Consider the following 14,320-nt stretch of genomic DNA (forward strand, 5'->3'; position numbering starts at 1 on the left):
TGGGAAATGCCAGGGAAATGGACCATCTGGAAGATGGAGACAGTGGTGGGAATTGAATTTCATTTTTACGCTAATTGCTGCACTATAGTGCCATTCCTAAAAATGTTCCACCAGTGGTAGGCACTGCTGAGATTTGAACTCAGGATCTCCTGTTTACTAGACAGGCACTTTAACCAACTAAGCCACAGTGCCAGATGTGTCAGGTGAAAGAAAGAGGTGAAAGGCCTGATTGTTTGCTGTGAGACACCATGATCCCGACTCTGTGGCATTGTCTTTTGCAGGCAAGTTTGAAATTTCCTGCAAGACCACAGACCATTATGCTGGAGGAATGAAACAGTTTTACACGGTGGATAAATGTAAATATTTCATCTTTCCTGAATTCTACCATGAAAAAAAGTACTACATAGCAGCAGTTGAAATTGAATGGGATTATTCGCCTTCAAGGAAGTGGGAACTGGAAAGACACATGTTGCATGATGAAAGGTAACTCTTTGGCTATGTGCAAGTAGGTGGAATTAGTGTAGTTTGGTACTATAGTCAGCATAGATATCCTGAGCCGTAGGGCCTGTTCCTTGGCTGTACTGTTTCACGTTGACAAAAAATAGATAAGAACACAGTACAACCTTAATATGTGCCTCATCATACCATGGTTTCTGATGTATAGCAGGCATTATCATGTTTCCCAAACAGATATGTTCCCCATGCTTCATTGCACTATAGAGGGCAAAGTCAGAGACGCAAGAGATTCTGTTTATGTTGAACAACATGCACAAAATACTGGTGGGACCCTGCAGGTCAGGCAGCATCTACGGAGAAGAAGAAACAGTTGCCATTTTGGGCCGAGACTCTTCATTTCCTGATTCCAGCATCTGCAGTCTCTTGTGTCGCCATTTCATTGCCACAGCTGGTGTGTTAATTGAACCCTGTGAGTTGCCCCTTGTGTTAAGGTCTGGGGACGTTGATGGGAATATGAGGAGAAATCAGAATCAGGTTTAATATAATTGGCATATTGTCATGAAATTTGTGGTTATGCAGCAGCACTACATAATTACACACATATATATAAAGTTAAATTAAATGAGTAGTACAAGGAAGACAAAAAAAGTGAGGTAGTGTTCACGGGTTCAATGTCCGTTCAGAAATCAGATGGCAGAGGGAAGAAGCTGTTCCTGAATCACTGAGTGGGTGTCTTCAGGGTTGTGTACCTCCTCCCTGATGTTAGTAATGTGAAGAGGGCATGTTCTAGGTGATGGGGGTCCTTAATGATGGATGCCACCTTTTTGAGGCATCTCTCCTTGAAGATGTCTTGGATGCTGGGGCAGCTAGTTCCCATGACGGAACTCATTGGACTTACAACCCTCTGCAGTTTATTTCGATCCTGGGCAGTGACCCCACTTCCGTACCAGACTGTATGCACATAAATAGGATTAATGGGTAGTCTGCTGACTCAGTGGGTCAAAAGGACTCTTTTCTGGCTGTGGCTGATTCTAAGGCCAAAAGGGATGTAGACAAAATGGCTAATAACAGAAGAGTAATACCATTACCCTGCATCGACATGTTTAATGTAGAGAATTATCCCTTGATGATTCATAGTCAGATGAATGTGGCACAGAAATGTAGATAACAGGGCTTCTGCCTCCTGACGCCAGTGAACCAGGTTCAACCCTAACTTCCAGAGCAGGTTTTGTGGAGTTAGTACCTTCTCCGTGTGACTACACGGGTTTCCTCTGAGTGCTCTGGACATGCTGTGCGTAGGATAATTTCCGTAGTTTCTAGGTGAAGAGCAGAGTCTTGGGGTGGGAGTGGGGGTTCGTGAGAATAGGAGCAGGAAAGATCACAGAGGAAATTATTGAGGGAATGTGATTGCTCTGATAACAAATCAATGCACACAATGTCGTACGGAAAAAGATCAAGATATTACATAGAACATAGAATAGTACAGCACAGTACAGGCCCTTCGGCCCACATTGTTGTGCTGACCCTCAAACCCTGCCTCCCACATAACCCCCCACCTTAAATTCCTCCATATACCTGTCTAGTAGTCTCTTAAATTTCACTAGTGTATCTGCCTCCACCACTGACTCAGGCAGTGTATTCCCCGCACCAACCACTCTCTGAGTGAAAAACCTTCCTCTAATATCCCCCTTGAACTTCCCACCCCTTACCTTAAAGCCATGTCCTCTTGTATTGAGCAGTGGTGCCCTGGGGAAGAGGTGCTGGCTATCCACTCTATCTATTCTTATTATCTTGTACACCTCTATCATGTCTCCTCTCATCCTCCTTCTCTCCAAAGAGTAAAGCCCTAGCTCCCTTAATCTCTGATCATAATGCATACTCTCTAAACCAGGCAGCATCCTGGTGAATCTCCTCTGTACGCTTTCCAATGTTTCCACATCCTTCCTATAGTGAGGTGACCAGAACTGAACTGTTCTGGCAGTTACAGTTTTGGCATCTGCATTTTTTTATTTTTTGAATATTTTATGCGACTAAAAATTTAAGGAAGTTGTTATGCAGCGAGGTATGGAGGGATAGAGAGGATTAGGGTGAGTCCTTAATGACTGCAGGCAATCTGCCTGGAGTGAATAGAAGATCCAGAAGCTGCCACAGTCTGTTTGGTAGAACTCAGTGAGGTAAAAAGAACAAAAGAGGCAAGACCAGGGAATGATTTTTAACCTTTTCGGAATTTTAGCTTTTGAAGGACCAGGAATCATTACAGTTGAGGAGAGGAGCGCGTCTTGATGCAGGAATGTGTGTGTTCCGCTGAGGTTATCCAAACTCTCATTTTCTTTATATTCCATTTGACTGATTGGGACCACTGGATCATAGCCTCCGGCGATCTCTTGTCCAACAGAAGCATACCTCATTACAAAGTTCTATCGATGTGAAGCATATTCTTTGCTTTTATTAACATGTGTATTTCTGTGCTTCCAATTTTAGTCCTGGCAACCCTTACGTACTTCGAGGAAATGAGACCATTGGGTCTAAGTATAAAAAAGTAGTTTATCGGGAATATACTGATAAGACATTTACTAAACAAAAGGAGAGAACTGCAGAGGAGGAACACTTGGGGATTCAAGGTATTCTGCATGTTTATTGAATAAATTTTTCCTTTGGTACTTTCTCACTTGTAAGAACTTGTGTTGTCGGTATCCTGCTCTCATTGATGCACTTACATAGCTTCCTTAGGATACATAGAAACATAGAAAATAGGTGCAGGAGTAGGCCATTCGGCCCTTCGAGCCTGCACCGCCATTTATTATGATCATGGCTGATCATCCAACTCAGAACCCCGCCCCAGCCTTCCCTCCATACCCGCTGATCCCCGTAGCCACAAGGGCCAGATCTAACTCCCTCTTAAACACAGCCAATGAACTGGCCTCAACTGTTTCCTGTGGCAGAGAATTCCACAGATTCACCACTCTCTGTGTGAAGAAGTTTTTCCTAATCTCGGTCCTAAAAGACTTCCCCTCTATCCTCAAACTGTGGCCCCTCGTTCTGGACTTCCCCAACATCGGGAACAATCTTCCTGCATCTAGCCTGTCCAATCCCTTTAGGATTTTATACGTTTCAATCAGATCCCCCCTCAATCTTCTAAATTCCAACGAGTACAAGCCCAGTTCATCCAGTCTTTCTTCATATGAAAGTCCTGCCATCCCAGGAATCAATCTGGTGAACCTTCTTTGTACTCCATCTATGGCAAGGATGTCTTTCCTCAGATTAGGGGACCAAAACTGCACACAATACTCCAGGTGTGGTCTCACCAAGGCCTTGTACAACTGCAGTAGTACCTCCCTGCTCCTGTACTCGAATCCTCTTGCTATAAATGCCAGCATACCATTCGCCTTTTTCACCGCCTGCTGTACCTGCATGCCCACTTTCAATGACTGGTGTATAATGACACCCAGGTCTCGTTGCACCTCCCCTTTTCCTAATCGGCCACCATTCAGATAATAATCTGTTTTCCTATTTTTGCCACCAAAGTGGATAACTTCACATTTATCCACATTAAATTGCATCTGCCATGAATTTGCCCACTCACCCAACCTATCCAAGTCACACTGCATCCTCTTAGCATCCTCCTCACAGCTAACACTGCCACCCAGCTTCGTGTCATCCGCAAACTTGGAGATGCTGCATTTAATTCCCTCATCCAAGTCATTAATATATATTGTAAACAACTGGGGTCCCAGTACTGAGCCTTGCGGTACCCCACTAGTCACCGCCTGCCATTCTGAAAAGGTCCCGTTAATTCCCACTCTTTGCTTCCTGTCTGCTAACCAATTCTCCACCCACACCAATACCTTACCCCCAATACCGTGTGCTTTAAGTTTGCACACTAATCTCCTGTGTGGGACCTTGTCAAAAGCCTTTTGAAAATCCAAATATACCACATCCACTGGTTCTCCCCTATCCATTCTACTAGTTACATCCTCAAAAAATTCTATGAGATTCGTCAGACATGATTTTCCTTTCACAAATCCATGCTGACTTTGTCTGATGATTTCACCGCTTTCCAAATGTGCTGTTATCACATCCTTGATAACTGACTCCAGCAGTTTTCCCACCACCGACGTTAGGCTAACCGGTCTATAATTCCCCGGTTTCTCTCTCCCTCCTTTTTTAAAAAGTGGGGTTACATTAGCCACCCTCCAATCCTCAGGAACTAGTCCAGAATCTAACGAGTTTTGAAAAATTATCACTAATGCATCCACTATTTCTTGGGCTACTTCCTTAAGCACTCTAGGATGCAGACCATCTGGCCCTGGGGATTTATCTGCCTTCAATCCCTTCAATTTACCTAACACCACTTCCCTACTAACATGTATTTCGCTCAGTTCCTCCATCTCACTGAACCCTCTGTCCCTTACTATTTCTGGAAGATTATTTATGTCCTCCTTAGTGAAGACAGAACCAAAGTAATTATTCAATTGGTCTGCCATGTCCTTGCTCCCCATAATCAATTCACCTGTTTCTGTCTGCAGGGGACCTACATTTGTCTTTACCAGTCTTTTCCTTTTTACATATCTATAAAAGCTGTTACAGTCCGTTTTTATGTTCCCTGCCAGTTTTCTCTCATAATCTTTTTTCCCCTTCCTAATTAAGCCCTTTGTCCTCCTCTGCTGAACTCTGAATTTCTCCCAGTCCTCAGGTGAGCCACTTTCTCTGGCTAATTTGTATGCTACTTCTTTGGAATTGATACTATCCCTAATTTCTCTTGTCAGCCACGGGTGCACTACCTTCCTTGATTTATTCTCTTGCCAAACTGGGATGAACAATTGTTGTAGTTCATCCATGCAACCTTTAAATGCTTGCCATTGCATATCCACCGTCAATCCTTTAAGTGTCATTTGCCAGTCTATCTTAGCTAATTCACGTCTCATACCTTCAAAGTTACCCCTCTTTAAGTTCAGAAATGTAGTGATTGATGCACAGTTTGTATGTGAATATGGCAGACAATATATATGATATTCCTCTTCTGTTAGTAATCTAATGTGCAGAGTTATATTCACATAATATTCCCTGTTATCCCTTCAATAATGTAACTTCTGTTTTCATAACCTTTATTCCATTGATTTCATTTTCCCCTCCTCCTGCAGGCCCACTACTGCATGGGAAAGTCCAGGATAAGATCATAATTGTTTTCAAGAACCTTGCTTCAAGACCATACTCAATTCATTCACAGGGAGTAAAGATAGAAGACTCTGCGGTTAAATATACTCTTCCAGGTAAAGTGTCTTTACCACGGTTATAGTCTGTTTTGTATTTCAAAGTAAATTTATTATTCAAGTACGTATATGTTACTGTATACTACCCTGAGATTCATTTTCTTGTGGGCATTTACAGGGAAAAAAGAAATAGAGTACAATTTTCCAGAATTTCCATTTTCAACCCGGAAATGTGATTCGCTTTGGGAAGTTGAATTTAAAGGCAGAATATAGGATTAATGGCAGGATTCATAACAGTGTGGCAGAACAAAGGGATCTGGGAGTTCATGCCTCTCGGTCCCTCAGAGTTGCTGCGCAGTTTGATAGGTTTGTTAGGTAGGTGTATGGGGTGTTGGCCTTCATTACTCGGGGGATTGAGCTGTGACAAATGTTGCAGCTCTAAAAAAACCCTGGCTAGCCCACACTTGGAATATTGTGTTCAATTCTGGTTGCCGCTTTATAGGAAGGATGTGGACACTTTAGAGGGGGTGCAGAGGAGACTTATCAGGTTGCTGTCTGGATTAGACTGTCTCTGTTATGAAGATAGGTTGAGTAAGTTAGGGGCTTTCTCTTTGGAGTGACAGAGGACAAGATGATAAGAGCCATAGTCAGAATGGACAGCCCGAGACACTTTCTCAGGCCGGAAATCACGAATACCAGGAGACATAATTTTAAGATGATTGAAGTAAAGTGTAGAGGGAATGTAAAAGGTAAGTGTTTACACAGAGTGGTGGGTGTGTGTAACGTGCTGCTAGGAGTGGTGGTGGAGGCAGATACAGTATGGATGTTTAAGAGACTCTTAGGCAGCCACATTGATGATAGAAAAATGGGGGGCTATGTGTGAGGGAAGGGTAAGATTAATGTTAGGTTAAAAGGTCAAAGCTACATTGTGGGCCAAAGGGCCTGTACTGTGCTATAATATTCTATGTTTGATGAAAAAAACCCTACATAAACCCCTCAATAAGGACTGGTGTGTGCTCTCCCATTCCCTGTCCTGAAACCCACAATCAATTTCTTACTGACGTAGAATGAAATATTATTGTCGCAATGCTATTGAATCTATCTCACTCCCGTACGCCTCCTCATCACCATCTAAGATTCTTCCAACTACAGTTGTGCCATTGGCAGGTTTATAGACGGTGTTTGAGCTGTGCCTGCAGTCATGGGTGTGAAGATAGTACAGCAGTGGGCTAAGCATGCATCCTTGAAGTGCACTGCAGTTGATTATCTGCGAGGAGCAGATGTCACTTCCAATCTGCACTTGCAAAAGAAGAGCTCCAAATCTGGGAATGGGTAGGTTGTAGGAAGTTCCCCAGATCCTAGGCCACAATGTAGCGCAGAGGAATTAAAAACAGCTTGGGTTCTGACTCAATATTCATTCTCTAAGGTGCTGAAACATGGTTGGTAATTCAAGCTGACAACAAGAGTATTAAATTTAAAAAAAGCTTGCAGTGTTATAAGAATAGGGTTGTTTTCTCAGATGTGACAGAGACTGAGGGTGACACAACTTCATAAAATTATGGAAGGTATAAATGGAGTAGTCAACTGGTATCTTTATCCCAGGGTCAATATGTCCAATACCAGAGAGCATGCACTTATGGTGTGAGGGGGAAAGGGCCTGTGTCCGAGAGCAAGGAACGACACGAGGTTTGGAGGATTTAAGCGCTGGGTGAGATTGAAAAGGTTGGGGCCGGAGATGAGTGACAAGCCGGTTCAGCTAGCTGCTCCACGAGGTTTACTCACCTCTGTGCTGAAAAGAGGCTATGGTCTGCAATGAGTGTGCTCCTGAATCAGCTGGTTGTTGCCTTCCTGTGTGTGGACTCATTTTTGTAAACTTCAGTTGTGAATGCTATTTGCTTACTTTTATTGTCTGAGCAATTTCTTTCTTTCTCTCTCTGCACACTGGGTGTTCAATGGTTTTTTTTAATGGGCTCTACTGGGTGTCATTGTTTTGTGGCCTGCCCGTACAGAGACGAATCTGAAGGTTGTTATAGTATCTATACTTTGATAATAAATGTACTTTGAACTTTAAACTTCGGAGAGGTGTGGGGCAAGTTTTTTTACACAGAGAGTGAGGTGTGGCAGGAAAGGGCTGTCAGGGTTAGTGGTGAAGGCAGTGGTCATGGTGTTAATTAAGAGGATTTAGATAGGCACATGAAAACATAGGGAATGGAGGGATATGGACATTGAGCAGACAGAAGGGACTAGTTTAGGTAGACATCATTGTCTCAACATCCTTTACTTAAGGGACAGTTCCTGTGCTGTACTGCTCTATGTTCTATGAGTTATGTCTTGTTTGTGTTCCAATTGATTCTACTTGGGTTCCATGTTTGATGTTTAGTTCTACGTGTTATGTTCTGCTCTATGTTGTATATGTCAGGGAGTGTTCTTACAGTGGATTCTCCATTAAGGGAGACACGGGTGGCATGGTAGCATACTGGAGAACACAATTCTTAACAGCACAGGCGACCTGTGTTCAATTCCCGCCGCTGCCTGTAAGGAGTTTGTACGTTCTCCCCGTAACTGCGTGGGTTTCCTCCGGATGCTCCGGTTTCCTCCCACAGTTCAAAGACCTACCAGTTGGTAAGTTAATTGGTCGCTGTAAATTGTCCCGTGATTAGGCTCGGGTTAAATCGGGGGAATGTTGGATGGCAAAGCTCGAGAGCCTGGAAGGGCCTATCCCGAGCCATAGCCCAACAAATAAATATAAAGTTCCACACTGACCAAGAACACAGGGAGAAGAATTGGTCACAAGACACAAATCTTCAAGCGGCGTCAAACCTATTACGTATGACATGTAGTTTGCTCGTGTTAAACCCGCATTTTGGCTGTTGTTTTTCCTCACCTCCCAGCACATGGTTCCTATCAGCTTCAGCAGAAATTGGCTGCTGGAGATGAGTACAAATGGTGACCAAGTAGATTCAATGGATCAGAATTCTGGAATTCTCTACCTAACACCTTGTAGGAAGCCAACCATCAGCGCAGAGCAATAAATGACGAGCCCCACAATCCTGAAGAAGAATCTCAGCCCGAAGCGTCGACTGTTTTATTATTCTCCATAAATTCTGCCCCACCTGCTGAGTTCCTCTAGCATTTCGTGAGTGTTACTCTACACAGCACAAGGTCAATGTTCTGAGAAGGGATTAATACTTCAATGACGCATGTTCCGAATCAAAGAGCCATAAAGATAAACGCATGGGAAGAAGACCAGCGACCCACCGGCCATCATTGATCCATCTCAAAGGTTTCAAGGGTTTCAATGGTACATTTACTGTCAGAGGAATGTATACAATATACATCCGGAAATTCTTTTTCTTCGCAACCATCCTCGAAAATAAACGAGTGCCCCAAAGAATGAACGACAGTTAAATGTTGGAACCCCAAACCCCCCCTAGCTCCCCCCTCCCATGCGTAAGCAGCAGAAAAGCAATTATCCCCCCCTTGCCCACCAGCAAAAAAAAAAGCATCGATGCCCCCCGCCACCACCACCAAATGGTCCAGCGTGCAGCAAAGCATCAATAATGACACAGACTACGCGTTCACCCGGTAATTTGACATGCCACAGGCTCTCTCTCTCTCCCTAAGAAGGGAGAAAGAGGTGTCTGCATTTCACAGCGAAAGGGGAGACATAACAAATATCTCACTGATTTATGATGATAAAAGTCCGTTGTGTCACTTTTTCCGAGCTCTGTGCCCAAAGATCTCGGGTCTCTGGGCACACAGCTAGCAGCCAGCTCGCTGCTTTCAATCTTCTGTGTACTCCCACAACACACTGGTTTCCTGCGGAGGCACCGACTTCAAGTCTGCCCACCTCCAGAGCCATGAAATCCCGGAACCCTGAAGGTGCTCTAGTCTTCTAGCCATGTCCTTGGTATATCGAATAGTGGCCAGTTGTGAGACCCCGAGAATGGGTCCCATTCCAGCAAAGAACCGAAGTCAGTGTGTAACTCCAAGTCAGGGTCTTCAAAAGAACCCTGAAAGGGGAAAATAGAGATATTAAAGATAGAAATAGAGCTGTTTCCGATGATGCAAGCAATGGAGCTGCCGTTAGGCACCATCGTCCTCCTAAGCTCCTCTTAAGCATTTACATAAATCCTACATTAATCTCCACACACTCATCAATTCCTCCCAGATTCCTCCACTCACCTACACACAGGGCAATTCACTGTGGCTAATTAAACAGCCCACCTGCATATCTTTGCAATGTGGGAAGAACCCACAAGGTCACAAGAAAAACGTGTAAACTCCCCACATACGGCATCAGAAGTCAAGATTAAACAGAGTTCTTTGGCATTGTGAGGTAGGGGGTTCTCTGGTTTAATTTAGGTCAAAAGTTGCTTGTTAAATACAACCCTTCAATACCATCCCTGTCTGTAATAAAGCATTTTATGGGGCTTATTCTTCCTCAATATTAAGGGCAGCTTTCCCAAAATAACCTTTAGAGCTCCCTTGATGACATCATGGACAGTGCACTGTTTAAAATGGGGCAAGAGAATGTCAGTAAGATGAAAGAGCTGATTGTGGGCTTCAGGAAGGGTAGGACGAAGGAACACATACCAATCCTCATAGAAGGATCAGAAGTGGAGAGAGTGAGCAGTTTCAAGTTCCTGGGTGTCAAGATCTCTAAGGATCTGACCTGATCCCAACATATTGATGCAGTTATAAAGAAGGCAAGACAGCAGCTGTACTTCAGTAGGAATCTGAAGAGATTTGGCATGTCAACAAATACACTCAGAAACTTCTATAGATGTACCATGGAGAGCATTCTGACAGGCTGCGTGACTGTCTGGTATGGAGGGGTCACTGCACAGGACCGAAAGAAGCTGCAGAGGTTGTAAATCTAGTCAGCTCCATCTTGGGTACTAACCTATAAAGTACCCAGGACATCTTCAAGGAGCGGTGTCTCAGAAAGGCAGTGTCCATTATTAAGGACCTCCAGCACCCAGGGCATGCCCTTTTCTCACTGGTACCATCACTCAGTGATACAGGAACAACTTCTTCCCCTCTGCCCTCTGATTCCTAAATGGACATTCAACCTGTGAACTCGACCTCACTTTTTAAATATATATTATTTCTGTTTTTTGCACAATTTTTAATCTATTCAATATATATATATACTGTAATTGATTAACTTATTTATTTATTATTATTATTTTATTTTGTGTTTTTTTCTTCTATATTATGTATTGCGTTGAACTGCTGCTGCTAAGTTAACAAATTTCACGACACATGCCGGTGATAATAAATCTGATTCTGAAAGAGGGGGCCCAAGCTAAAGGAATATGTGGCTGGCTGGGGCCAGAACTGGCAATTGTACTGACAAAGAACTAGTTGGAAGCATGAAATTTGTTTCACTAAAGTATTAGTACACACCTCACAGGTGAAACAGTGTCTGATTAAATGTAGCTTACTTGCAGGTGAGACGGAAAAGTATACGTGGAAGATTCCTGATCGATCAGGTCCCGCGGAAACGGAATCTCGATGCATTACCTGGGTGTATTACTCAACTGTAGATCCAATTAAGGTACAGTGAGAGTATATAAATTAAACTAACCAACGGGAATTGTCTATTTGAAGTGATTTCTCTTGACTCGACAGTTTTGTCTTTCGTCACTCCTTATTGATAAGGCATGTGGCTACAATTCTTTATCCCTTCACCAGAACTTCAAACTTAGCTCCTTCATTAATCATCAGCATAGGTTTAAAAACCCACTGTGCAAGATCTAGACAAACTCTCTCCTGTTTTCAACTGTGGTATTACCTCAGGTTTTTTTTTCAAGCCACTCCCCTGCTGTTCTCTTCCTCATTTCTCAAATGCCATTCTCCATTCGCACTGCCATTTTCTCTTTCCACCTTTGTTGTCCCTTATTTGTATCCAATCACAATCTTCCTCTGCTCACACACCAACATTCCTCAAAGCTAGCTTTACCCTAAAACTGTGTTTGGTCACAAATTCCTGTGTTCAAAGTCTCAATGTTGGACATCTGCATTGAGATAATTTTTTTTGGAATTATACTGGCAGGAAAAATGGTTGGAGTGATGATTGGGGACAATAGACAATATACAATAGGTGCAGGAGTAGGCCATTCGGCCCTTCGAGCCAGCACCACCATTCAATGTGATCATGGCTGATCATCCACAATCAGTACCCCGTTCCTGCCTTCTCTCCATATCCCTTGAAACACTTCGAATGTTGAAAGGCATGGACAGAGTGGATGTTGCAAAGCTGTTTCCCATGATGGGGGAATCTAGTACGAGAGGGCATGACTTAAGGATTGAAGGGCGCCCATTCAGAACAGAGATGCGAAAAAATTTTTTTAGCCAGAGAGTGGTGAATCTATGAAATTTGTTGCCACGGGTGGCAGTGGAGGCCAATTCACTGGGTGTATTTAAGGCAGAGATTGATAGGTATCTGAGTAGCCAGGGCATCAAAGGTTATGGTGAGAAGGCGGGGGAGTGTGACTAAATGGGAGAATGGATCAGCTCATGATAAAATGGCGGAGCAGACTCAATGGGCCAAATGGCCGACTTCTGCTCCTTTGTCTTATGCTCTTATGGTCTTATGGGCTCTGCTATCTTTAAGAGCTCTATCTAACTCCACAGATCCCCAACCTTCTGTGTGAGAAAGTTTTTCCTCAACTCCATTCTAAATGGTCTACCCCTTATTCTTAAACTGTGGCCTCTGGTTCTGTACTCACCCATCAGCGGGAGTATGCTTCCTGCCTCTAGCGTGTCCAATCCCTTAATAATCTTATATGTTTCAATCAGATCCCCTCTCAGCCTTCTAAATTCCAGTGTATACAAGCCCAGTTGCTCCAATCTTTCAACATATGACATTCCCGCCATCCCTGGAATTAACCCAGTGAACCTGCACTCCCTCCATAGCAAGAATGTCCTTCCTCAAATTTGGAGACCAAAACTGCACACAATACACTAGATGGGGTATCAACAGGGAGTGAATGACTTGAGAGGTAGCATTATATTCAGCTACGTAAACACGAGGAATTCTACAGATGCTGGAAATTCAAGCAACACACATCAAATTTGCTGGTGAACGCAGCAGGCCAGGCAACATCTGTAGGAAGAGGTACAGTCGACGTTTCGGGCTGAGACCCTTTGTCAGGACTAACTGAAGGAAGAGCTAGTAAGAGATTTGAAAGTGGGAGAGGGAGGGGGAGATCCAAAATGATAGGAGAAGACAGGAGGGGGAGGGATGGACCCAAGAGCTGGACAGGTGATTGGCAAAAGGGATATGAGAGGATCATGGGACAGGAGGCCCAAGGAGAAGGAAAAGGAGGAGGGGGGAAAAACCCAGAGGATGGGCAAGGGGTATAGTCAGAGGGACAGAGGGAGAAAAAGGAGAGAGAGAGAAAGAATGTGTGTATATAAATAAATAACGGATGGGGTACGGGGGGGAGGTGGGGCATTAGCAGAAGTTAGAGAAGTCAATGTTCATGCCATCAGGTTGGAGGCTACCCAGATGGAATATAAAGTGTTGTTCCTCCAACCTGAGTGTGGCTTCATCTTCCTCCAACCATGTATTTTTTCCACTGGAAAGACAAGGCAAGCGTTTTTTTGCCCACCCCTAGTTATCCAAAGAAGCTATTGATGAGTTCCCTCCTTACGCCACTACCGTCCTACTGGTACAAGTGCTCTGTTCAGTGAAGTGTGTGGGGAATTAGACAGAATGACAATGAAGGAACGCTAATATATTTCACAGTTAGGATGGTGTGTGACTGGGAGGGTGCCCCTCAGTGGGGCTGCTTTTTCATGGATGGGGTCGGGCTTCTTGAGAGCCGCTGGAATTGCATTCATCCAGGCGAATGGAGAGTATTCCATTACAGCCCAAATCTGTGCCAAGTACATACAGGGTGTCAGAAAGGTGAGTCATTCACTACAACGTTACCAGCACCTGGCCTGCTCCTGTAGCCAAGTTCCTATGTGGCTGGTCAGTTAGTTTAGGCTGGTCAGAGGTAACTCCCTGAATGTGGATGGAACAGCATGTGGTGATGATAGCTAGTTAGTCATCTTCTTCTGGAAGATGATAATTGCCTGGCACGATTGTGGCAATGAGTGTTACTTAACATCCTCATCACCCTCGCTGGATGTTGCTTACACCTTAAATTGGTAAATTGGTCTACTGTAGACAATAAGAATCAAGGCTGTGATGAGGTAGACTGTAAAGTCAAGGGTTCATCTTATCATACAAGGGCCCATAGCTTTTTTATTCTGTGCATATATTCAGTAATCCTATATAATAGAATTATAGCTGCACTGACTATACCCTCAACTCCACTTTCCTGCATGTTTCTTCCAAATGAATGACAATGCCTCAACACCAAAGTGATTGTACGTATATCATCACCTGATGCTGTGTGTTCATTTTAGTTGGTGAGAGTCCAGTGCTAATGCTCTCTGGGCAGATTTGCCTCACTTACTCGCTCGATGTGTGTCACAAATTAATTAACGTATTGAAAATCAATTACTTTTAAATGCGATGGTTAAGTACCCTTCCACCTCCTTCAAAGTCTGTGTCAAAGGAAGCAGAGATGTCACAAGGAAATGATCTGCTACACAGTGGGAAGCTATGGTCTGGAACAGCCTGCCTGAAAATG

The 14,320-nt window shown here is 43.8% G+C and overlaps 1 protein-coding gene and 1 non-coding gene across 2 annotated transcripts in view; one reads left to right on the forward strand and one right to left on the reverse strand.

Annotated features, from left to right (window-relative positions):
* The window catches only part of cp (ceruloplasmin), a 70,958-nt gene that overhangs the window by 46,182 nt on the left and 10,456 nt on the right, over nucleotides 1-14,320 (forward strand). Inside the window, exons 12-15 of the mRNA XM_063045372.1 lie at nucleotides 282-483; nucleotides 2,938-3,077; nucleotides 5,598-5,726; nucleotides 11,123-11,229. Coding sequence (XP_062901442.1) covers nucleotides 282-483; nucleotides 2,938-3,077; nucleotides 5,598-5,726; nucleotides 11,123-11,229 — 578 coding nt within the window. The remainder of the gene's footprint in view (nucleotides 1-281; nucleotides 484-2,937; nucleotides 3,078-5,597; nucleotides 5,727-11,122; nucleotides 11,230-14,320) is intronic.
* Nucleotides 119-192, reverse strand: trnat-agu (transfer RNA threonine (anticodon AGU)). Its single transcript has one exon. It is a non-coding gene; the product is annotated as a tRNA-Thr (tRNA).

The sequence above is a fragment of the Mobula hypostoma genome, chromosome 4 (assembly GCF_963921235.1).
Source record: "Mobula hypostoma chromosome 4, sMobHyp1.1, whole genome shotgun sequence".
NCBI lineage: Eukaryota > Metazoa > Chordata > Chondrichthyes > Myliobatiformes > Myliobatidae > Mobula > Mobula hypostoma.